Source organism: Solenopsis invicta, chromosome 5 (assembly GCF_016802725.1).
Source record: "Solenopsis invicta isolate M01_SB chromosome 5, UNIL_Sinv_3.0, whole genome shotgun sequence".
Taxonomy (NCBI): domain Eukaryota; kingdom Metazoa; phylum Arthropoda; class Insecta; order Hymenoptera; family Formicidae; genus Solenopsis; species Solenopsis invicta.
The window spans coordinates 20,326,117-20,351,903 of record NC_052668.1 but is presented as its reverse complement, the minus strand read 5'-3'; the positions used below and the strand labels follow the sequence as shown (position 1 = coordinate 20,351,903).

At 37.7% G+C, this 25,787-nt stretch overlaps 3 protein-coding genes and 1 long non-coding RNA gene across 5 annotated transcripts in view; 3 read left to right on the top strand and 1 right to left on the bottom strand.

Annotated features, from left to right (window-relative positions):
- Window positions 1-362: 362 nt before the first annotated feature.
- LOC105195093 lies at window positions 363-7,753 on the top strand. Its single transcript, XR_003268565.2, has 2 exons — window positions 363-1,510; window positions 1,726-7,753. It is a non-coding gene; the product is annotated as an uncharacterized LOC105195093 (long non-coding RNA).
- Window positions 7,754-10,026: 2,273 nt separating this feature from the next.
- Window positions 10,027-14,327, top strand: LOC105195092 (leucine-rich PPR motif-containing protein, mitochondrial). Its single transcript, XM_011160326.3, has 4 exons — window positions 10,027-10,900; window positions 11,163-13,445; window positions 13,782-13,932; window positions 14,017-14,327. The coding sequence occupies exons 1-4, from the start codon at window positions 10,463-10,465 to the stop codon at window positions 14,172-14,174; spliced, it is 3,030 nt and encodes a 1,009-aa protein (XP_011158628.1). The 5' UTR covers window positions 10,027-10,462; the 3' UTR covers window positions 14,175-14,327.
- On the bottom strand, window positions 14,328-17,712 carry LOC105195091 (intraflagellar transport protein 74 homolog). Its single transcript, XM_026133518.2, has 3 exons — window positions 17,613-17,712; window positions 16,021-16,747; window positions 14,328-15,955 (listed from the first exon to the last, which is right to left on the bottom strand). Exons 2-3 carry the CDS (start codon window positions 16,461-16,463, stop codon window positions 14,431-14,433), a joined length of 1,968 nt encoding a protein of 655 aa, XP_025989303.1. The 5' UTR covers window positions 16,464-16,747; window positions 17,613-17,712; the 3' UTR covers window positions 14,328-14,430.
- Window positions 17,713-18,436: 724 nt separating this feature from the next.
- Window positions 18,437-25,787, top strand: part of LOC105195297 (SLIT-ROBO Rho GTPase-activating protein 1) — a 60,701-nt gene continuing 53,350 nt past the window's right edge. For both annotated transcript variants that reach the window (XM_026133509.2, XM_039449692.1), the window contains exon 1: window positions 18,437-18,776. In XM_026133509.2, coding sequence (XP_025989294.2) covers window positions 18,698-18,776 — 79 coding nt within the window. In that variant the 5' untranslated portion in view covers window positions 18,437-18,697. The remainder of the gene's footprint in view (window positions 18,777-25,787) is intronic.

The window sequence follows — 25,787 nt, the reverse complement described above, 5'->3', positions numbered from 1 at the left end:
CCACGGGACGCGCCTCCGACCGTAGTGGGAGTCCAACGAAACGTAGTGGGGCACGATCGGGATAGGATGTTGGCGATGTGTCGGAGAGAAGCGTTGAATCCGCGTTTTCGGTGAGGACGAGGTAGGTGGGGGATGTTGAATGGAGAGAGTCGCGAGACTGGGAGTGCTCTCTCTCTCTCTCTCTCACGAGACCCTGGTGGTATGCACACGGTACACGGTTCCCCGATCTATGTGGCAAGGCATCCCAGGGCTGAGGGCGGCAGCGGCGACGGGTACCGCAGTGGAGGGGCACGAGCTAGCTTGTCGGGTTAGCGTCGAGGTGGCGGCAGATATAGTGGATATACGCGTCATGAAAGAGCACCCCCCGGGAAGAGTGGGGTGCAAACGTGTCCAGGTGGGGAACGAGCAACCGGGTGCCGGGTGCCGGGTGCCGGGTGGTGTCGGGGAACATAAAGCCTAGCATGCGCACGGCCTACGGTTAGTTTGCGACCGGACGAGCGACTGTGCGCTTGCGTGACCCTCGGAGGACCCTCTCCTCTCCTTCTCTTTCGCCTCCTCGCGTTCGCTCTTCCACACCTTCTCGTTCCTCGCCCTCGCAGTACGCTCGCCCGTTCGATGGCAAGCATGACTCGAACCTCCGAGGGTCTCGCGAACCAGCCTTACCAGCCTTGCGCCGGATTGAAATCTCTCACCCGGCCGCAACCATCGCCCGACTGGACGACGCCTGCCGAGCAACGATGGACGATCGTTTGTGGAGATGTCGACTACTGACCGAGAGAACATTCTCAAAGATACCGAAAGGATCGTCCGTCCCCCCGGTGAGACGCCGGATTTGAAACGACGGAGACGAGGAAGGACGGAAGATGATGTGGCAATCACAGTAAGTACACGAGTCCAACATTGGCATTCACCGCTATGAAAATCTCAAGCCAAGACCATATCCAGTTGATACAAATAACTAATATAAACATCGACATCGACGACCGATGTACGTACTCTTTGATTGCCGATCTCATTCTTGACCTTGTTCTCCGTTTATACACATATTAGCGTACGAAAACAGCAATATGAGAGGCGAGCATGTGCAAATAAAAGTCCTAATATAAGAGATATAAAGTGGAAATGAGGAAAGAAAAAAAAAAGAGAGGGAGAGATGTAGAGTACTGATGGTCAAAGTACAAGCAGTATTCGAACAATACGCTCGGTGAAGACGAATGACCGCATTTCGCGGCGATGGAAAATTTTCATTCAAATTTCCTACACCGAACAACCTCAAAAATGATCAAAGATAGCACCGGTGTGTAGTTCTTCATCCATTTTATCTTAATTACGCCAATTAAAAAAACGAAAGGAATTTCCTATCAAAAGCATCCGGACTAACATTAATAATTGGCATGGCAACAAGAATTTGATTCAAACTAGACATTTTCTTTGATCGAACATACATCATTTCAACATTCCTGCTGTGGATCGATGATCAGATCTAAACTCGGTTCGAGAAAATTTTCGGGTAAGTATTTTATTAATTTTCATGAATTGATTTTTAAGTAATGTTAAATTACACGTATTCCGAACGAATAACGATCTCGAATGTATGTATACTATATATTCGGTAATATACATTTGTACAAATATCACAGACTACTATTAAACTGTTATTTGTGAATAAATTTTGCACCTAAAATGCGATATTGATTAAAGTATCAGAACATTCGTGTTTATTAGATGTCACAAAGATTGGATCCGCGAAGAATTATGTCACTTCATACATCTTTAAGGACTACGCATGAAGAAGATGTGGAACTTCAACTAAACGCCATCTTTTCAGCCAAAATCAACGGCATCACAATTGATTCTAACATTCCGGAAGAATGTTTCACTCGCGATAATGCAATTTTAATTGCTTAATGTAAGTAACATCTATAATATATGTATTGCAGTTAAATTTTGCGTGCAAATATCTATAAGTTACTTAGTAGTATAGAGAAAGTGAAAAAGACTAATTTAATTGGGACAAGAAAGCAAGGTCCAGCTGCAGAGTGGGTATTCGGTTCTTTAATAAAATAATAACAAAACTGCTAATTAATTCTAAATAAATCAAAACTTAAAATTTCACAATAATAAATATAAACAAATAAATAAATAAAAAAAATATATATAAATATAAATTCAACAGTAATAAATTTCAAAAATTTTAATTTTGATTGTAATTGAAACAGCATATTCAAATTTTGCATGTTCAAAAACAGCAAAATTTAAACCTTTCTCATTTTCTTTTAATATATCAATATTTAAATTTACAATTATGTCTCTAAGAAAAGGTGAAAAAAAGTTCTAATTCCCACGAAATGTTAAATAACTAGTTTTGTTGGGATATTTTAAGATAAGATTGGCACGTTCAGACTCTGCCTGGTCTTTTTTTCTTTCGTTTCGATTAAGTATTAGTTTCTTTTACACGAATGCATTATTGCGAGTTAAAATTTCAATTTTATTCTGCGGGCATTACTTTTTGCGTGGTAAAATTATTGTTTAAAAATGATTCTACTTTCACTTGAATTTTCAAAGAATGGTTTCTCACAAAAATAATTAATTAAGAATGTAAACAATGAAAATTTTCTCAGCCGAGCGTTTGTATAATTTAAAAGCTATAATTTAAGTGTAATTTAATTTAGGCCAACAATAGTGAGATTAATTCTATGCTAGAGATAAGTTAATTTATCTTTAATAAGTTTCAAACTGCAAAAACTAGCACGTACTATAAAATCAAATTTAATTTTTAGTACTATAATTTATACTATGATTTGTCACATGTAAAATATAATAATAGAATCTAGTCAAAAGTCATACATATAATCTATAATCTAGTCAAACTTTGATGTTAATAGAAATCAAATTTCGACTACTAATCAAGTTTCTAATGTGCCATACTTTTAAAACGTAATTATATATCAATAAAATCTAGTCAAAAATTTCAAATATTTGCCATCTAATAGAGATATATGTTATTTTATAGCAACATGGATAGTTGGAAAATCTAGTCAGTTTATATCTTCAATCTTGTCATATTATATTAAATTTAATCGTAAAACTCTCTATCATTATTCGATTATAAAAATTATTGTATTGTAGCACAGAACTTCAAAGTGCAAAATCTAATTTTAAAATAGAATTAATCTTAAAGTAATAAAGCTATTCGCGACAAAAAATCACGTTTGAAAAAGAATCGATAAGAAAACAAATCTTTCTTTAAGTTCTTGCTTAAGCGGCTCGTGTAAGTAATTTTTTTAAATTCAAGAATCATAAGTTTTCGAATGATCTCTTGCAAATCATACGTACATTCCTTTATAAATTAGGATAGTATTAGTATTATTTAAAATCGACAAAAGTATATAAAATTAGTTTTATATATTATGTAATCCTTGCAATTCTAGTCACATTTAATTTATTCACTTGTAATTATTTCAAGTCACTTCTACTCAGCAATCTAGTCTATTGATCTTATTAATTTAATATTTGATATGCATGATATGCAGGCCACTAATAAATGCAATCTTTTTCTTAAATCTTAAAATGTACGATTATGTTTCGTTATCATGACATAACAGTCTTATCAGTATTTTATCTTAATGTCTTATCAGTATTTTTACAATTCTATACATCTGTATAGTACGTCACCAAATCCGTGGATGCGATGCCATACAAAACTTATATCAAAGAATGATGCTAGTCCATGGACGCGATGCCACACGAAACTTATACCAAAGAATGATGCTAGTCCGTGGACCCAATGCCACACAAAATGTATACCAAAGAACGATGCCAGTCACTTCCTTAGATAATTGATTAATCCTCAATTTTTGTCTTAAAATCCTCAGTCTTTGGAAGCATACAGCCGTATAATTCTTGTAAAGCAGTACAGAACAATACTTAGTTTAATTATAGTAACTTTGCGTGCAGTTAGTCTAGTGAGTCTAGTCAATTCTAGGTACTATATTAATCAAGTTTAGGGATTAATCATAAATAAAATTTAAAAATAATATAACAGACATTATGTAGATTTAATATAATGATAAAGTAATTTATACATTGTAATATATTTTGGGAAACGTGCCAGTATCGCGATCATTTAAAATTGATCCTTGAATTGTGCCGACATTTAATAATTAAATGTACTAACGCAAGTAAATGGAGGATAGCTTGTGAATTTTGTGCAAAGTATGTATAAAGTGCCTGTACAGTATTTAATTTTTTGATTAATTTACACGCAAAGCAAAATGTCCTCAACGGCAGCTACCTATGTAGAAATGAAGAGGAACTCGGGGTAACTTGTTAGAAAAAACTACGGAAGGAATAGTGAATCATTTTCAATTTCCATGTTTTTTTATTTATTACTATTTTTTAGTAGAGCTTGTTTAAGTATTTTTTTTTTAAATCTTACATTTCTCTTAAATAATATAAAATTCTCTCAAACTTTATTCTTTATACACATAGGTATACCTACACACACATATACTATATATATATATATATATATAATAAAAATTATAATTATTAAAATTATTCATGAATTCTTCTATTTCAATTTAAAAATATAATAGAAGGAAAAGCGTGTAGATTTCAAACATCTCATTTCCTTTACAAGTCAATTATTGCATGTCAATAAAAGTCATCCTTTTTCAATTATAAATCATTCTTACAATTCACATCATTTGCAAAAGAAAGACTCATAAACAGTCATCAAAGATTCTCTAAAAAATCAAAAACTTTCCACCAAATACTTATCATCAAAACAAAAAAAATTACCAAATATAAATACATTTATCAAAGATTTTCCAAATATTTCAAAAGATATATTAAAAGATTCTTATTTAATAAAAAGAAAATGTAGAATGATTCAACAGGGTAGGATTAGTTTAATATTAAGTTACTATTTTTCATTTAATTAAGTTTGGGTATTTGTCAAATCTGATTAATTATTTCCTTTTCAAGTATTAGTTCGGCTGTGCTTATTTTAATATCTCAATCACGTAATAGCTTTTTATATAGTCTAGTCAAAAAGTACAAAATTATATCTTTATGATTTGATGTAGAAAACATTTTAGAAACATTTTTAATTTGAAACTATGCCTTTAACAAGCATTAAGAAATAAATTTAATCTAAATTTTGTTTAGTATTTACAAATTTCATTTCTATTGCATAACAGATTTGAATGAATATAGTGGGAATACTTATAGTAACTTTGTGGTTGCAGATACGATTTAAATTTGCATAAATGCGTTATACGTAAGAATTAAAATTAATCTCACTATTCGGCATATTAAGTCAACATAAGCAACGATGTAAAATTAAGAGTATTTCTTTTAATTTATTGCACAAATTAATTGATATAAATCAGTTAGTACAAATCAATTTAACTATTGGCTTTTAGTGTACAAAGCAATCGTTACTTGTAGTCATGAGTCTAAAATCATCAATTAAACCAAAAATATATAAAGCTAAAATTATAATAGAAAAGTCAAATCTAATCTTAATGAAGAATACATTTATTATCAACGTAACAAGAAATATATTTCATACCATTTGCTTGCAACTCATAAAAGATAGAATGTAAGAAATGTAAGAAATATTTTTCGAAAGATAAATAGTATTTTAAAAAGAAATTGTATGTGTGACTCATATGTCATTGATTATATATTTTTGGCTAAGATATGTAATATTATTTACGAGTGGAATCTAGTCAAAAAGCTCATGGACGATTAACTCGAAAAGTTTCACTAAGAGAGGACCGAGAAGAGCCCGAATAATCACACGCAGAAATAACCCACTGGATAATCTCAGATAGCACACAATATTTATGATAAATATTTACAAATATACGTCTTTTAAAGTATTTTATAGATTTTATATACACATATTTTACAAAGGAAAAAGATTATAAAATCTTCAATCTGTTATTCAAAATGTTCTTAAAATATATAATATTTTTTAAAATAATTATTTTTGCAAATAATATAGAATATAGGGAAGTTTTTCAAATTGACATAAATATTATGTGTTGTCTGAGATGTAATGTAATTATGTAATATTAAATCAATTTATAGCTTATCTTTTGCAATTTTTAAAGTACATCATTAAAATATGTTGAGATTAGCTAGGATCTCATTTGGCGCTATGAATACTTGAAATTTCTGATTGGTTAATGCTATGAAGCATTTGTAGTGCTAAATGAACCATAGACATTGTCAAATATTTTTTATGACGGTTAGATATATAAATAACATATTAATTTGCAATTTTATGTATTTAATATTCATATTTTTCATATTATGAAGAGCATGAATATGACAAAGAATTGGTTTGTTATCTAATATTAATCTAAAATTAACTTGTAATCATTGTTAAAAAGTCAGTCCTCAAAAATTGATTTTTTATTGCTTAATGGCGTCTAATTAAAGTGTACTGATTTGGTTTAATTTATTTACACTCACGATTGTATCGTCTTCTCTTGGCTTACGTAGTAGAGCACGCGATCTCAGTCCATGGGCGGTAATTATAATAGCCTGTAACAATGCGTAAAATCTAATTTGTAAATAGAGTTCTTTTCGATAAGAAAACTTCAATAGCTAAGATATAAGTATTATATTATTCACCAAATTCAATAGCAGATAATAAGTATATAGAAGATGAATACATACACGAAATGATAATAATTAAAAGATTTTGCGTATTTAGTCGTTTACATATTTATAATTTTTATTATCTATGTTTAGATATTTCTTGATCTGTCTATTACGCCAGGTCTTTCCTCACGTATTTGCTTATTTATTATTCGCCGTTTTGTGTATCTAATTGTTTATTTTCCCTCATATCATTGTCAGTCATATTACCTCCTTACGCGATTCGACGTACAACATCAAATTGTGTAACGAAAACTTAATTATTAACTTTTGTAAGATAAACATGATGGAAAATAGATGATTAATTAATTTTTATCTTTACTTATTATTTGTTATTTCGAAGAAACATACATGTAATATATATCACGATATACTTATTTATCTGTATCAAAGAGCTTTTCTAAGCGTAAGAAAGTTTGTCGCGTGAAATATTTATTGCTTTCAGTGTGGCTTAATAATTTCTATAGAGCCTAAGCATATTGCATATGATGCATTTAATCGCTTATTTATTCTGTGTATTTAATTCCTACTTATCATTTGTATCTCTGATCACGATATTTATATAATATTTAATCTATTTGCCGTATTTATACATCTATTTATTTATCATTACAAACATTGTATTTGTGTGTATTTGCGTCATGTAACTGAATCACAGTGTGTGAAACATATTTTATAATGTAACAAAATTCTATTATGTCACAAAATACCAAAAACATATACACATATAATCGAAATATTGGAAATATATAAACTTTTGTTCATTCCAAATCATGCATTGTTTCGCATTATACTGAATTACAGTAAAATGTCGATTATCTGCTCAAACTGACAGATAGTGATCTACTTATTATCATGAGCATTTGTGCAAAACATTTAGAGAAAAAATAATAATAAATAAAATACTATAAAGGATACATAAACAGTAAACAGCATTGCTTAAGAATTTCTCTTTATTCATATTTGATAATTGGCATTTTGTTGTATTTCTATTAGGAACAAAAATAATTGTAACCATTTTACTTTTCCATATGCTACTGTATAAGAACCATCTTAATAAAATCCGTATAACACCCGAAGAAATTACAATTTATTTTCAGGTCATTTTATAAATTTCAAGTATCGCTGCTATCCATTTCTATTTTTTCCAATGATAATAGCTTTGTGTTAGGAATAAAAACTTTATGAAATTAACAAAGCTAACAATTAGCAATCAAAAAATCAAGAAAAGTATTGGTTACTTGGCAAAAATAGTCTGTCAATTGTCGCATATTTTAATTTCATAATTTACATAAAAATCTATATAAGGAATACTTACAGTCGCATAAAGCTAATCTGATGGAACATTTCTGTTGTACATTTATGCTGACGCAATGCTAAAAATTTGTCAACATCATTTCGATACAAAAATGATATTAAATCACACGCTTGCTTTGTATGCGACACTGATGCGTATATAGAACACCAGTATTACGAAATTATTATTGCCAATTAGATTTGTCATACGCGACACGACGGCGACCCAAGCAAGGAGTGCGAAGAGAACAACGCAAGTCTCATGATTGATAATGACCGAGACAGTTGTGACTGTCTACCGAGGTAGTTATTTCGAAAAAAGCGAAGAGCGGCAAACCTGGCCCGCCCGGCCGCATTTGTTTATTATACCGGAGCTCGGAGCTCGGTTTGTTGAGCGAAGACGCCGTGCGATGGCAGCGGCGCGGCGGGAAAATTCCAGGAACTGGAGTGAGCCCGTTCATTTTGTTTACAAAACGACTCGACGCATACATGCGTTACGCGATTCATTTCGTCTATCGAGATGTAGGCTTTGCAAAAATAATATGATTCTTCTCGCTACGCGCTTGGCGCGGAGCAAAGGCACACGATCGCCATCTTTGAATTATCGTTTTTTTTTGTCGTTTACCGTACCTAGCATTTTCATCGTGCAATCTTACGATATTTACTCGACGAAACAGCCATACTATTTCTGACGAGATAGTCTACTACGTTTTTTACCGAAATTCTACTCGTACACATGAATTTGATGTAATTTTATACTAAAAATTTACCATATTTTTGATGCGGCGAGTGCGGCGACCGTCCGGTACAAGCGAGTCCTGGATAAAAGAAAGAAGCGTCACTTTACAATCGATATATCGATATATCACCATTAAGCTTACAGTAGAGTATTATGGGTCGATTTCATCACCTCCGATTAGTTCGACCAATCACATTTAAGAATAGCCAATAGCAAAACTTAGTAAAATTTATCGTATTATTTTATTTTCTTGCAAATTACAATTTATTTGTTTATGTAAAATATAATACTTAAAACAGATAAATAAAATAATTAAAAAAATGGGTTTAAAAAATTCTAAATATCGACCGCATTACAGAATAAATTAATTTTCAAATTGGTTTGACAGATCACAAAATCTTTTTCTAGAATAAAAGTACGTACAAAAAATAATTTGGATAGGATAGATTTTACGAGAAAATCGAAAGAAAGAAGAAGCTTGAGAGTGGCACAATACCCTCGATTTAGATGATACGACGCCATCTCGACAACGTGGACATACACTACGATGCTAATATGCATCCGCGACTGCCCGCGACTGTTGGCACACTTGGCGAAAGGAGCACCGAGCGCGCGTACGCAAACTTAAAATTTTTCCTAACCTAATGGTTTTCGCACGATTCACTGACGAGTCGTCTTGTCGCGATTTATACAAGCGCAATCGGAATGAGACGCGAATACTGCGGTCTGTGGGGGCAAATAAATGGTAGATAGAAATGAATTGACTCACCGTTCGCCACTGGTCGCTTTTCGTCTATAGCTTCGTCTCGGCCGCAACTCTCGAACGTTCGAGGTTCAAGATCCTCCTCACGACGATTCGTCTTGATTCATACTTGGCAAGACCCTTTTCGTTTTTGTCACTCTTGGTATACTCACACGCGTCGTAAACTTGGAATACGAGACAACGGAGAAGATGCAAAACACGACTGAACGCGACACAATTTTTCACGTATGCATCGTATCAGAAACGACACGGATATTGACACGAACGCCCGTGTCACTTTACTTCATTTTCGACACTTGTCGGCATTCTCGTAACACTCGTTCAATCAAAAACTCTCGTATCAACTCGTACGGTGTCGTACGGTACGAGAATGCGAGTTGAAATACGCCGCGAGGCGCCGCGACGCGTCGCCGTTTTGCCTAACCGACCGACTGCTGCTACTGCGTAGCGGCGACGGTAGCGGCGCAGCGGCGCGCAGGCGCGGCCACGCGCCAGTCACGCCGCTACGCAGTGCCAGCAGTCGGTCGGTTAGAGAGGACGCTGGAAGATCGCGGCGCCATGCGGTGCCACGCGGCGCATTTCAACTCGCATCCTCGTTGTCTTCTATATACGCGGTACGAGTTTTTTAATGCGAACGAGTGTCGAGTATTGGCGAGTGTTTCGAGAGCCTCGAGAGTGCCGAAATAAGTGAAATGTGTCGGGCGTTCGTGTCAATAACAACATTACAATTCCGTCATTGTGTCTCTTACGGAAGAAAATAGGTAATAAATCGTAGATGACCTATCATTACCTACAAAGTTTGTAAGCATTTGGTAGATGGTAGATGGCGTATGGCGACGCATTTGAATTCTTGGCTATCGTGCATCGTGCATGGTGCATGATGATGGAACACATCATGTTCTGCTCGCATCTGCTTGTATCTCTCGTACCATCACTGATCACACGTTCGTCGTCGGCTTCTCGTTGATACTGATGTTGACTCAACGATGATTGAGGCTGACAAAATGTTGCATCTGAGAAGATACCTCACGCTCGTCGTCCGTTCGCGACTGCGTCCGCCACGATATGAGACGACGACGATAAGTCGTCCGCGGGAGATGCAACGCGGAGGTTATGTTTTCGGGTATATGCATCCTCTGTACGATAGCCTGCGACCCGAGATTCACGCCCTGACGTGCAGCAGGACGTATAGTGCGACAGTTCTGCAATCGTCGCCATCCGACACCGTCGATCATAAATTAATGTCGTTTTGTGACAACGTTAAAAAAGGCCGAATTTCGGCGGACAGTCTAAAGGAGGTTATCGACCTTTGCTGTAAAAATGATTATCAATTGCCTCACGATACCGGCATTTTGTTGCTTAAATGCTGTGGCAATCTACTGCCAGATCTAGACGCGGCCGAAAGGGATTATCTGGCGGACCAGGTAGAGCATAATTTATTTTATCTTGAACCATGTCAGTATACAGTACATTAAGTTTTTCACCTGGAGACATAGTATACATATAACACAGTTAATCATTTAATTTTTATTTGCTAATATTAAATATGTTTGTTATCGTGTCACCTATGTTTCTTACTGGAAAACACTCAATATCATGTAGACAAAAACGAACAAATACAAACTACATAAAAGCTAAGTATTTTAATTGAAGAAAAAGATATGAATAAATAGTTTTTATGCACAGGTATGGCGTCTGGCAAAGAAGAATAGTGGAGCACTGACGCTGGAGTATTATAATACTTTGCTTGGCGTTAACGAGGTTAACTCCAGGTCTGTGAATCCAAAGAAGTTTCTGGCAAACATGAGCGTAGAGCCGGATGAAAATACTTATCGCTTGCTTTTGAGCGCAGCCACAAAGGCAGGTAACAGTGAATACTTGTGGGATATTTTGTCCATGATTAAAGACAAGAATATAGCTATCTACGAGGAAGGGATCAATGCGTTAGTACAGATTTACATAACTAATAATAATATCACTGAAGTCGAACGAATCTTAACGCTTATGCAAAAGGCGGAATTGTCCACAACTAAGGTATATACTGAGCTAGCGTGCGGATATGCGAGACAGGGCGATATTCCAAATTTGGTCAAGATATTAAATGAAGAGCCACAAGACAATATGAATCTTTTGAGGATAATAAAGGTTCTGAGCATATCCAACAACAGCAGGCATATCCCAGTTGTCTTGAATTTTCTAATGAACTCTGTACCAGCAATCGAGCCTGAGATTTCCAAGATGATTACAGAATTGGTACGTGCTGATCGAACCGTGGACGGTCATACCATCATAAATTGCCTCGCGATGAATAATGCGACGAAAGATGTCATGCAGAGTATTGTAAATAATTTTATGAACGAATTAGTGTTAGTAAACGCTCCAGTTGACGATATCATTAATTATGCAAATGACTTTGTCAATTCCGGCTACAACCAACAGGCGTTGACCGATGTAGTGGAAATCGGTTTGAAGCTGGGCAGAGAGAAACTGTGTTTCGCGATATTTCAGGCGATGAGAAGTAAGAATATCGAGGTACGGCCACATTATTATTGGCCTTTACTGCTAGGAGCCTACCACAAGAAAGGAGAGGCTGAGATATATTCGCTCGTCAAGTCCATGATGAACGCGGGTGTAGAGATAGATTCTGATACGCTGATTTATTACGTATATCCATATGTAAATACCGTGAATCCAATTATAACTCTACAGAAATTAATATTGCATAATGTTCAGGGTTCCGTCTCGTGTACGCCTCTGATATATTTTTTGCTACAACAGAATCGGCTACGAGATATTATGCCACTATGCACGTATCATATACGCTACAAAGTGTATTACAAAGAACTGTTGAAACCATTGGTACGCGCCTACCTCGCCACTAAAGACTTTAAAAATTGTGTAATGTTATTGACGGCATTTCCACAAGGTCACGATTTCATCGGTTTGTTCTTGAGAATGTTGATAAAAATCGATTATCCAATTTATATAGAGGATCTACAACTTCTCATGGAAGAATTAGAAAAGCAAGAAGCAAAGATATCACAGGAGGATGCGACCATTCTCAAGAACAGATTGCAACAGAATGCAAATGTTAATTTCACGACAAAGGTAAAGAACTTGATAGACGATCTGGTCGATCCTTCTATGAAATATATGACGGATACGTTACACCCGACATATATGAACATCAAGGAATTGACATGTTATCTAGTAGAACTGAGGAACAAAAAAGCCGATACTAAAAATGCTCTGCACAGATTATTGGTCGCGTATTGTACCGAGAATAATTTCAAAAAGGCCGAAGAGATAAAACGGGAATATGACGCGTGCCAGTACGAGTGGACGCCTAGCTTAAAATCGATTTTATTCGAATTGTATCTTAAGCACAACAAATTAAACGAGGCCGAGGTACTGTTGCCCAGTTTACAGATCATGCCTGATGAAGTCCATTTAAATAGGCTCAAAATCGTGATGTACGCCACCGCGTTAGTGAAGGCAGATAAACCTACAAAGGCTTTTGATGTTATTAATACTTTTACTTCCACTGTCGATTCCAGAGTAGATGCGCAAGCACAGTGTTGTACGCTTCTGGAGGTGCTGGCACAGAGTCGATATCACGAGCGCACGATAGACATGTTAAACCTGCTCCTGAAGAAGAATTACTGTCGAGTAACTGTGGACTTGTTGAAACCATTGGTGGCGATACACTTAAACAATAACAATATCTTAGGCGCCATAGATGTGCTCGCAGAATGTTCGGAAAAGTATCATAAGGCGCCGTTGGCATTGGAAATGTTGACAGTATTGTTGGAGCAAAAGCACACTTCAAAATTACAAAACGCTAGTAATTTCATAGAGCAAGTGTATGATATAATAGCTAGCAGCTATTCTGTCACAGTAGCAAATACATTACTGGCAATAGCATTAGCGACGTTGAATAAAACAGAGAAAGTGCAAGCTTTATTACAGGTAATTAAAACGTTTTTGATTGCGACATTTAATTTGTATTTCTCAGATTTATATATATATATATAAAATTTACTTGCAAAATTACTCAAGTGTTTTAAAATTCTATAAAAATATCATGGAATGTTATTTTTAATATAAAAAGAGCAAGGAAAATGTATTAAAAGTATTTTATAAATTTTTAAAATTTGTGTGTGTGTGTGTGTGCGTTGCAAAGAAAATTAATAATGTACCTATAAAATAAGTTAGGTTTAGTGTTAGATAATTTTCTGAAATTTTTGAAATACCAAATTAATCGAGTTACAGATTTCTTGATGTACATACTTTTCTATTTTTCAGGATCACCAACTCTCCATGAATTGCCTTGTATACTATATTAACAACACAAAAAGTAATATTGTTATAGATGGTTTGCAGACTCTCCTCAAAATAGCTGATGCAAATCATTTGGATCAAGATACGATATGTAAAATGCTTCTTTCTGTGTACAGTAAGCTATCTCTCTGTATTTTAACATATTTTTTAATCAATCCGTAAGTTAATTATTTAACTATATAAAAAAATTTATATTCAGGTAAAGCTGGAGATTGCCATCGCGCTTTAGAACTGTGGAATATTATGTGCACGAAGAATATCAAGCCCAGCGAACAATTCGAGAAGAATTTTATTCAATTTTTATTGTCACATAAAATTCCGCTTCCCTCAGAGTTGGACAGAATAAAAACGAAATAAATGAAGTCAGTAAATTTAAACATCAAGAACAGTAATACATGTGGAATAAAGTATCCAAAGGTAAAGTAGCCAGATGATAGGAATTCTTAAAAGAAATTTGACAATCTGTATAATAAAAATGATTTGGAAAATATGATTTTCGACTCTAAGAAATTCTATCGTCTTATTCTCCATTTATTTATTTCGTATATTTGCTGTATTATTATTTTATAATAAATACTGTTAAGAGGTAAATACTATTATCGTAAAACATTATCTAATGAAGAGATTTTAGATTTTCTTGAAGTTTCGCGCTGTAATCGTTAATTAGCTTGAAAGCTTTCTCTTTGAGTGGCTCACAATCAACTCGTTCCTTTTCTTTAGCTATGACTTCTTCGATCTTTTTGTTATCTTCTTTCAATTTTTCCAACTTATCTTCTAGGGTACTAATCTCCGGATAAATCGCATATTTCTCCACTTGTTCTTTGAGTTCATTATATTCCACTCGCAATGACTTGAGTTCGTCCTCGCATTTAGACTGTTCGGACATGATTTCTTCTCGTTCGGTGATCAGTTCGTCCCGCTCGAGTTCATTTCGCGTTTTCAAGCCATCCAGGTCCTCCAGAACTATCAACTCGCTTTGTTGCTTCTTCAACTTTTCTTTCATTTGCTTGGATTCTAGCTGCAGCTTCTCCTCTAGGATCCTCAGTCTGTTGAACGTCTTTTGCATAGTTGCGTAATCTTTCTTTAACTCTTCAAAGTCATCTTCGCGATGAGCAGCTTCGTAATCATTGTATGGAAATTTATCGCGCAAAATAGCTGCTTCTTCGGCTTCCGTGAGATACTCGTTGTTCTCCACTGCATTCGCTACGGTCTCCAGTTTGTTAACTATTTCTCGCTCAAATTTTTCCAATTTATCCATTTCCTCCTGCTTGCTCTGCTCATACGTAAGCATAAATTCCTCCATCATCTCTTCGCGCTTACGCAATTCCTGATACTTGACTTGTTTCTCCGACTGATTGTCCTCTATGTCAGTTTCCAGTTGCTCTAGCTGTTGCTCGAGTTCCGCTACCTTCTTCTCCTTCTCAGCTATCTGTGCCTCCGTCGCGGCGATGTCGGTATTATCGCGTTTGATTTTCTGCAAAAGTTGCTCCTTTTCGTCTTCCGGCGACAATCTTTTACGTTCTTCCTCCCGCAGTTTGTCTCGCTTTTCCTCTGCCTCGATGATTCTCACTTGCAGCTTCACTGCCTCCTGTTTCAGCTGGGAGAGAGCGATTTGCTCCTCCAAGTGCGCTTGCTCTTTCGACAGCTGGTCCAACTCGCGCTGCATCTGTTGAGCTTGCTCCTGTAATTCCGTCTTTTGCCGAAACACATCATCGTACTTGTCTTTTGTATGCTGATCCATACTCTCAATTATGCGTTCGGTCCTTTTCCTCTCATTCTCAATGTCCTTTTCCATCTTGTGCAATTTCTGTTCCATCTGTTTCCGTTGCTCGAACATTCGCTCGACCTCCGCCGTTCTACGTTCGTTCATCAGTGCCAGCTCCTTAGCCTCCTGCTCGATCACCTCCTTGTCGACATCCGAGGTCATTTTGTCCACGACGAGATTGTAATCCGCTAACTCGGCTTGTAGAGTCGTCAACTCCGTAGCTAGACTCTTGGCCCTCTTATCGTAGTGCAGGTAAGTTGCCTTCTCCTTGTTCTGCGCTTCAATGTCCCTCATTATCGTTCCAATCTCTTGCGTCAGTTCTCTTATTTTCAGCTGCAGCAGGCCCTCGTAGTATCTCTTATCCTGAATCTGCCTGAAAATTAACAAAATTGACAAATTTAGACGAAGCGAACAGCAAGATTTAGATGGCATCATTACCTCGTCATTGGCAGACCCCTAGTAGTGCCCGGTCGTACACCCGCTATCCCATGCTGCGTAATCGGTCTATCTAGCATGCTGACGTTGAATTGCTTGGCGGTAGCCAGTCCTGTGCCGGTACGAGGCAATCCAGAACCTATCCTGAGGCCAGCCGGGCCCGCGGTCGGTACACGATTAGACGGAAAGGACGCCGACGGTGGTCTCGCAAGAGCGAGACGTCCGGGTGTCGCTGAACGGTACGTAGCTGAGCTGACATACTCCGAGGAGTCGTCCTTGTTTCCACGTCGAGACTTTGGTCGCTCGAACTTGCTCTGAGGTCTTACGAAGCCCGTCGGCGGTCTGTCCACCTTGTTCGAGGTACTGGCCACGTCTTCCTGTTCTCGTCGCCATCGCGTGATTGGTCGTTCACTGGTCTTACTAGACCCATTTTTTTCAGACTCCATTTCTCAAAATTGAACTCTTGGATTAGAATGTCGCCAAGCGTTAATGGCAAGTTAATTGCAAATTGTAGATGTTAATTATAGTTATATAGTCAAAAATGTCACTCGATCGACGGAACACCGCGTTTGGTATCATTTACGCATTAATAATGAGGATAGTAAAGTACTTATCTTTGGCGCAGGGAATAGCAATGTTTTGCTCATCGTAGTCATAGAAACTGCTGTATGCGTGGCTGCGTGGTTCGTTGGATTTGCCAATCGCCATTGATGTAAAACTGCCTATACTGCTTCTCATAGAAAAATAAATTGAATTTTTTTACAGCCTAATTTTTATCAAAATTGAAATAATAGAGGAGAAAGGATTGATTTATAATAAACTTATATACAAGAGAAACTAAGAGAAAACATGAAACACGTAATATTTATAAATTTATGAAATGATTATATGCTTGGATGTAGAAATAAGTATGACATTCCATTCTGAGAGAAAAAATTTGGAAAGAGCACAATATTAATAATGATTGTGCTGTTATATACATAATATTACATAATAATAATAATACATATCATTCAGCAAATTATTATTTTATTCGCGTAATCGTGTTACGATTATTTTAAGACAATAAGCGCCATTTTAATTTTTTTAATTTGATTTATTGTCGTAATCATATTGAAATTGCATAACTTTTTATTCTTATCGCGATTTATAATCGGTTAAATTTAAAATTATCTCAACATAATGCTGCGCATGCGCGCGTCCGGCCGCCATGACAGTTTCGGCGCGTCGGTTTGGACGAACGTGGAGTGCGGAATACGTTCCACGATAATCGCGATTTTCATCCGTTAAAAGTGTGTAACGAGCGCGAATTTTTGTCGCAAGTGTCGACTAAAGCGATGGGTGACCGTTGAAACGTATTCGTTATCGTGGATTTTCACGATCAGCGCCGCTTCGTCGATCGTAATCGCCGCGTCGCGCCGCCGGTCCGCGGCTTGAAATCGCCGTAACTCGAGAGAGCGCAGATTTCAATATCGCGTACACGAAAGTGATCCTTACGCGAGTGCATCGCGTGCGAGCCATTGTCATATATGTGTGTTAATAAGTCTCCAAGTTTCCATGAAATGTGGGATTTGCACGTAAATTGGCTCATTTACCAAGTTTCTACCACTCTATAAGAGTGAAAAAAATGTAGAAATCGTGAGAATTGTAACAAGGGTTACAATTTTCGCCGACGGATGGCGCCAGCGATCCGGTCGGTAGGTCGCGCGCGGCAGTTGTTTAACGGTTGCCGAGCAACCGACAGTGAAACGTGACGACTACTGACTGCTACCGACGACCGACGACTCGCCGCGTCGTCTCGTCGAAAGCGCGACGACGCATTCAGGCGGCACCGGCGCGGTGGCGGCTCTGGCGGTGGCGGTGGAGGGCCCCCGAAGTTGAATTTAATATACGTTCGTCGCGTCCAAGAATATCCGCGACCGCCTCGAGGACAGCCGAGGCGGAGCCGAGGAGCGAGCCGGCAGAGACACAGGCACTACGCGGCGAGTCAGCGGCGAGTAGTCGTCCAACGAGCAACGTGTTTGCGCGCGATCAACCTCGGTCAGTTGGATTGAACGTAACATCTCGATCGAGAGAGAGAGAGAGAAAGAAAGCGCGCGCGCGCGCGCGTGTGTGTACACGCTTGGACGAATCGGATCCGTTACGCGCATAGAAAAACGCAATCGTCGGTGCGCTTTGCTCTATCCTCTTCTGCCGCTCGACGACCGACCGACAGATAGATCGGCTGGCCGCTCGCCCGTCCGCCTGCTTGCTCGCTTGCTCGTTCCTTCGCCTGCCTTCTGTAAACCGGTTCCGACATAGGCCGACGGGCCACCGCGTGCTCTCTCTCTCTCTTTCTCTCTCTCTCTCTCTTTCGAGAGAGAGAATGCTCTGAACCGCGGCGAGAGTCTTGTGCGCGCGCGCGCTCGCGCGCCGCGCGCTCTTTCCGCGTCCACCTTCAGTCAGCCTGCCTGCGTTTGTCGTTTGCGCGCGCGGCGATAGAACACGCGTTACCGGCGGCGTGCGCGCCTTCACCTTCAGTGTGTTGAGTGCGTTCGTCTTTCCGTCAAATCCGTACGTTATTGGTGTACATAGATTGCGCGAGTGCGTGTGAGTGTGAGTGCGGTGTGCAAGCGAGCGGCTCATCTTCTGCCCGAGAAAATCAAGGTCTACTGCACATCGCCGTCGCCGGCACGGGATCATGGACGAGGAAGAGATCGACGGCGTCAAGTCACCCATCAAGCGGCTCGGCTCCACGCGGAAGCTGCTCGTCTTCAACAGTGAGTCTTTTATTCGTTTTCCTTTTCATTTCTCCAATTTATTTATTACGTACTTATAATTTTAAATCTACGCCAGATGTGAATCGCCCGATGCGGTTTCGCTTCTCTGTCGGATGCTCTCCCAAAATAAACATTTTCCGATAATCGATCATTACCGCATCAAAGCGATACGACGCTCTAGCGAGACTTTGGCGCAGTAGCTTTTCTCAAATATCGACGAGTATTCGAGTTACGGTAAATCTGTAGAGACATAAAATAGATTGTTTTAAGATTTTTCTACGCTCTTGAATGTCACATGGGGACCGACCATGCTGAAAGTTGTCACTTTGAGAAAATCGTCGCGTTGTCGCGTGAGAAGAGGAGGCGATATCGATACACAAAGGCAACTGAGAATACAAAACGTGTTTGTGATTTTTCATTTTTTCCCACGCGAAACTGCTGTCTTTAACCCTTTGCGATCCCACACGTCGAAACGAATACAATGCGGCGCCGTCGCATCGTTTTCTTTCAGCATTCCCGAATATGTGTGTAATTATAACTGGCAAATCATATAATTTTTGGATCTCCTCCAAGTAAAAATTCTTTTATTTTGTACCAGACGCGATGAAATTTTGAGAATAAAATATTTTATCTTTGCTCAGTTACGAGAAATAATTTGAGCTAGTGCACAGAGTTAGTGCATCACTGACGTTTCACGGAATACAACGTAGTAATTTAAATTTTTTAGGAAGGCTTAAAAAGTTTGTACGATTGAAGATAAAATTTGCAAATTTATTTCTAAGAAAGGAATAGACTTTGAGAAAAAAATGGTATGTTATGAAATAGCATACCATTAGAAATTATAAAATGATAACAACAAATGTAACTCTAATTTATATGAATTTAGCATTTTGTAATAATAGATTGTATGGATAAATTCAGTTTATAGCATCTAGCACGGCATCTTGAGGAAAAATAAAGCAGAAAATAGCAGATTGTTCTTTCAGCAGAATCGTGCGATATTCATCACGACAGGATCAAAATTTTCGAATTTGTCTTTAATAAGAAAACTTGTATTTTTAATAAATGTTGTATTGCAAATTAATTTTCTACATTTAAAAAAAAAGATTATAGCAAATGACACTTAAATGGAGAGGCAACCGCGTCTTCATTTTTAACTAATTTAATTATATCAAGTTTTTGTTCCTCTTATTTTAAAATATTTTAAAATTCCCGATCGACCACTGATGTCGCTTTAGAAAACTTAACAATTACATTTTTCAAGATGCAAGGAAAAGAAATATGATTCTCGAATACCGCGGGATACTTGTAAAGTGCGTGTTAAAATCTACTCTAATTTTAATAGATGAAATCATTATTTACTGCGCGAAGAGAGCAATCTCGAAGGAAAATAAAGCGTTAGCTCTATATCTCTACGTTCTTGTCGTAAGGCGTAAGCAATACGCGGATTCTCATCGCAACGTTTGTTTTTTTTTTCCTCGTGCACAACTCTCATAATAACGGTCTCAAGGGCGGCCAAGTTTCAAGTTCCGTGGACGATAATGAATTTTCAATTAGTCGTTTCGAGTACGTGTGAAATGAATCGCGCGAGCGAGTCTATTTCGGTGTGTCATTGGGCTCGCGTTGCGTTCTTCTAATCTTCGCGCGATTAACGAGCGTGATCTCAAACGTGCGAACAGGTGAACTTTGTTTGCGCTGAGAAGGCATAATACGCAAAAACGGCAGGTTACCAATTTCACGCCGTGCATAACGCGCGATGCGTAATGCGAGAAGAAAATGACGGAACGTTTCGAGAGTGCGATGTTGGCTTACGTAAATATGTCATTACGTCAAATCTGTCGGAAAAGTTGCAGACGGATGCCGGACAAAATTATCTCGTTTCTCGAACTACGTATTTCAGAGCGAGTCAAGTGCAAGGAGAAAAAGAGAATGTCCCAAATTTTTAACATTATATAATTTATATCCCCGTTATAGTCATCGTGTAACTATACGATGAGTCTGTTAATTACATTATATTATTTTTAACTTGTATCAATCCTGACACGTTGCTCAATTTTTTTAACATTAACTCATGTATTATGATTAACATTTTTTTACACTTTTTTTTTATTATAGGTTGCAAAGTGTAAAAATAACTGAATTAACATTATTTGATTGTAAAAAGAGTATACTCGTATATTGAAATTTTTCATATTTAAGAAACGAACCTGGCGCAAATGCCAGACCGCATGCAAAGCGAGATAAAAATTGACGTTTGCGAGAAACAACAAATTCCTGACTGATTCGAGAGAGACACTTGTAACAGTAGAAACTACATATAGGCTACAGGCGTCCGCGTCCGTTCGATTTACAAATAAACACGTCGCGATCGTTCCGCTGGTTCCGCATGAGAAGAAGAGAAACGATTCGAGCCGCGATCTTCGCCGGGATGTGAAGGCGATCTCTCTTATCTCGTGAAGGGATTTTTCTTCCTCCCGAGGAGTTCGCGTTTCGTCTTTTGTTAATTTCGCGTGTACGCCGCTACTCGATCGTTCCAACGGCCTTCTCGCTCGAAACCGAGAGAGTTTCATTAATCTTGAATATTTTTTGAAATAGTTTAGAATAAAACAGCTTACGCATAAATTTGCATTGTCTTCCTTTGAATTTTAATGCTACGATCTGCATAATGCTTTGATTGTGTCATCTTCTGTGCTGCTTCAATTTAATTTTGGCAATTAAGGCAATCGTGCTCAGTTCATATGAGCCTTTGATTTATATCTAAAACACGATGTAACTTGCCATGGAGGATCATCTCCATTCTTATGACATCATTAACGCTATGGAAAGTTAAATCGCGAGAAGCCTAATGAATCATCATCGAATGGCGATTGCGGTTTGACGATCGTTTCTTCGTAGATATTTTGATAGAATCGAAGAGCGAGAAGGAGAGAGACAGAGTCCGTTTGTCCGTTCCCTTTCAGAATGATTTGCTGCGTGCGTTTGAACCGCAAAGAAATTGCACGTTTATTAGTATCGCGAACGTGCCGTCATTATTCTCTGGTGGAACACAGTGAGAGGCAATCAAGTGCAGACAGTTGCACCACTATTGGAATGCTGGTGCATACGCGAAGGCTGCAACGTGCGCCAGGCACTCCTAGTCGAATCGTTCTCGAATCACATGTTGATTCAAACTTGACTTGGGAGATTGCACGCGTACAATTGTATTTGCAGTCGCATTTGTCATCCCAAAATTTGCTTCCCTAATTTTCACTTATTCAGGGAATTATAGAGAGATGGTTAGATTCTATTGAGGAGAATTACACTATTTTAATATGTGTTATTATCAATTAATATTATTTATCTAGTATATTGAAACGTACGTCAAGTCAATTTTTCAAGTATCAAAACTGGAGACAGATCGCAAAGTTTCGAGTTTCACGCTTAATATTATTGCACACAACTGAATATTTAATTTTGAAAATTAAAATCTTTGAAAATTTTCGAATGTCGATTTTTACTAGATATGTTATTTTTGTTGTTAATTAGCAAAAAAAACTGAAATACAAAAAGTCTATAAAATCTGTTTCCATCCCCTGTATTTCGGAAACTATTCAAAATTGTGAAAAACCACGAAATCACCACGTATCATTTCGAGAGATTATTCTTTTTGAGAAGGTTGAGAAGATAGAGTAGCCCCTCCGAAATGATCAGGCACAGATTATTTCACGATTTTTTTATAATTTTGAACAGTTTTTGAAATATAAAGCGGTGGAAACAGACTTAACAATAAATATCCTGTCTATCGCCTCAAGTGTTTCTACAAAAATCTAAATTTCTAATTCGAAATTAATCACGTATCTAATTCTGTTACTAGATTACATGATGAATCGCTTTAATGAGAGAAAGAGAGAGAGAGAGAGAGAGCCTGTTGTCTCTCAATAAAGCGTGTTATTTCAGCCTTCAATTTCACGCTTGTTTTGTATATTTAGCCAAATATTTCATTCATAAACCAAGGCTTTCTTCATCGTTAATCGAAAGAAAACAGTATGCTCGAGAATTTTTTCTTTTCGTTTTAATCATTCAACGGACTTGCCGATCAATCTCATTTCTCATTAGCATTATTGATACAGCTGCAGCGCTAGAAATGCATATATGCATAGATCGCTTTCGCAGACCAGGGGAAAAAAGACGTTTTGCTGCAACAGGCAAGGATAGCGTATACCATGCACGCGGAGAATAAAATTATTTTCTCTGGCATCACGTAAACCCCGGACCACTTTGATAAAATTTCATGCAGTGATCTCCGCTTTTTCGCAGAAATATTTAACTATCGGGACTTTCTAATCCCGTGCATTGGCGTAGGCGCGCGGGATCAGTTTAATTTCTATAACAGGCTGCACTAACGCGAGGCCTGTATTTCACGCGTATTGCAACGCAGATATTCCTTGCGACCTCATTATGAAATATCTCAATGTCCATTAATGTCGCACTGGAAGTAGCTCTCACAGCTCAAGTACCGAAGTCTCGCAAATATAGCGCAATGCGAAAACCGTGCGATGTGCCAAGAGAAATTAAGTTGCGAATAAAAGGACAGAAAAATTTCTTTCTGTGAAATAAGCATGATACGCGATTTATTTAGAAGCTGGGCTATTTCTAGCTGGGCAATTTTCGCGCCAACGCAATTTTCTTTATAGATTTTTTTTTTTTAATTGTCGTCGTGTTTCCTTTTACGTAGGAAATTATCGTGCACAGTCGTAAAAAGATGGTGAGAACATTTTGAGGGGAATTTTGAACACCGCAAAGTATGCGTCACGTTACACGCACAGCGTGGCATCAAAAGCACGGATCCGGGATCCGACGATGAATTCATTGTACTCGTGGCCGCTCCGCGAGAGAAGACCCTTCCGTTACCTGCTCGAACCTTTCGATCCTTCCCAATGAGATAAAACGAACGCTTTCCGGCCCATGGGTCTGGCCCCTGGCCCCTGGCCTCATGGCCCTTGCCACCGTGCCACCGTGCCGGCTGGTAAGCGTAACCTCACACGCAACACACGCCTGCACGCACCGTATAATAACACACTCGTACGCATTTACGAATGTGTGTGTGCGAAGGAAAACGGGAGAACGTCGAAAGGGAAAGAAAGTAGTCACAGTTCTCGCGTACACGTTTGATATTCACAGCTTATTCTGACGCTGGGTTAGTGTGTTTACAATTGAAAATAGTATCTTATTATAAATATTATTCAACCACACACAATCCGGCGTTCGTTACTACGTAAATACGAAGCGAGAATTAAAAATTCTCAGATAACTTGATAAAAATCCTATATTTTATACAGTTATTTAAATGTATAAAATGATTGTTTCAATTTCCTAAGAATAGTTTATCTATTGGTTCGCCAAAATATTTAAAAATTTAGGCATCTGCTGATCTGAAAGTAATATTTTGTTGAATTTCCTTGAAATAATTACGTGAGACGCTCAAATTAATTGTCAAAACTTTTTGCATCATCCTATATATAATTATTTTTTGATTTGTATCCAAATTTTTAGGTACTTTAGTAAAAGAGTTCTTTCTATAATTTCTGTTTTTATGTATTTGCTAATTGCTAGAATCAGCTACTATATTTACTGCTGAAGCGCGACGACAGTGCGAAAGAGAGACTCAAACTGACTCGAAGTAAAAGTTTTCGAGTCTTTCGTTTCGTTGCATCCGCGTGCGTGAGTGCACGGTCCATCGAGACGCGTGCGCGTGCGCGTGCGCGGGCGTTTCACGTGTCATGTGCCACGTGCGTGAATCGCAGTGATCGCAGTGATCGCAGTTTCTTTTCGTATATCTACACCTACACAGCGACGTTTCTCGCTATGCGTGCGTGCGTATCCATCGGTGCGCGTAAGGCGGCGCACGTATAACGGCCACCGTCTGCCGTAATATCGATCTCGTTAACCACAGTCAGTTGTGTGTATGTACGTGCCCGGTGCCGCCGTCGGTTATGCACCTTCCGCGCGATACTCAGCAGTCCAGTGCTGTGCCCCTTCATCTCCACCTCCACATTGCTGTACATCACGTTCATCGGGTTTTTATCGATCGAGATGTATTTTTAGTCTATTTCCAAGAAAATGAAAAAATTCTCTTAATTTCTCAATTTTTTAGAAACTATTTTTATCTCACTTCGATCAATCGCATAGCGCAGAGGAAATTTTATTTTAAGGACGGAAAGAGTTAAAAAATGATTTGCAGATTTCGTGGCTAATACTTAATATTGGATGAATACTTAATATTGCATTGAACAATCTCTAATAAATACGAAGCTTTTTTTAATCTTATAATTATACAATTATGTAGTAAATAAAATTATATAGAATTATAAAAATTATTCCAAATTGTTAAATTAGCTCGTTCTGTGTGTACTTTAATCCCATATTTATATAAAATTAAATTTCCGAATTATATGCAAATTATATTAAATTTCAAACAATTATAAAAAGCGTTAAATTAAACGGCTCTTCCTGTATTCTTCGCTATCCGTTGCGATTCGATGAAATGAGCTATTTGTTGGTAAATTTATGCTTTATCGCTGAATTATATTGGCGATTCGGAAAAAGATTCGTACCGATTGGCTGGTTTAATGTGCAAAACCATTTCGCACGAACGCGAACGCATCGATGCGTGCATCGCGATGCATTCGCGCAATGCGTTCGCCGCGCCGCGCACTTCGATCGGTTCTATCAGAATTCCAAACGTACCTTCACGCTTCTTCTTCGCTTAGCGCCTCGCTGGTAACGCAAATCGCATAAATTTCTTTGGCGTCGGATAAAGACGAATAATTCGTGGAATTTAAATGGGAATGTATATTAAATAGCTGTACTTGAGAATTGCACCAGCGTTGAATAATTAGGAGTTAAAGTGGCGCATTTTTTTTCCGGAAATTCTAATTTTTGTATACACTATAGTAAAAAATTAATTTTTTTTTTTAATCTTTGACTCGGATCAACGGATAAAAATATACGCAAAATGATGATTAAAAATAA

Bases quoted from the DNA above. Each gene is read 5' to 3' on its own strand.
- LOC105195091 (XM_026133518.2), bottom strand. From the start codon at position 16,463: ATGGAGTCTGAAAAAAATGGGTCTAGTAAGACCAGTGAACGACCAATC. The intron at 15,956-16,020 runs GTAATGATGCCA...GTTAATTTTCAG, and splicing joins AGGGGTCTGCCAATGACGAG to GCAGATTCAGGATAAGAGAT.
- LOC105195092 (XM_011160326.3), top strand. From the start codon at position 10,463: ATGATTGAGGCTGACAAAATGTTGCATCTGAGAAGATACCTCACGCTC. The intron at 10,901-11,162 runs GTAGAGCATAAT...TTTTATGCACAG, and splicing joins GGGATTATCTGGCGGACCAG to GTATGGCGTCTGGCAAAGAA. The intron at 13,446-13,781 runs GTAATTAAAACG...TCTATTTTTCAG, and splicing joins AAGTGCAAGCTTTATTACAG to GATCACCAACTCTCCATGAA.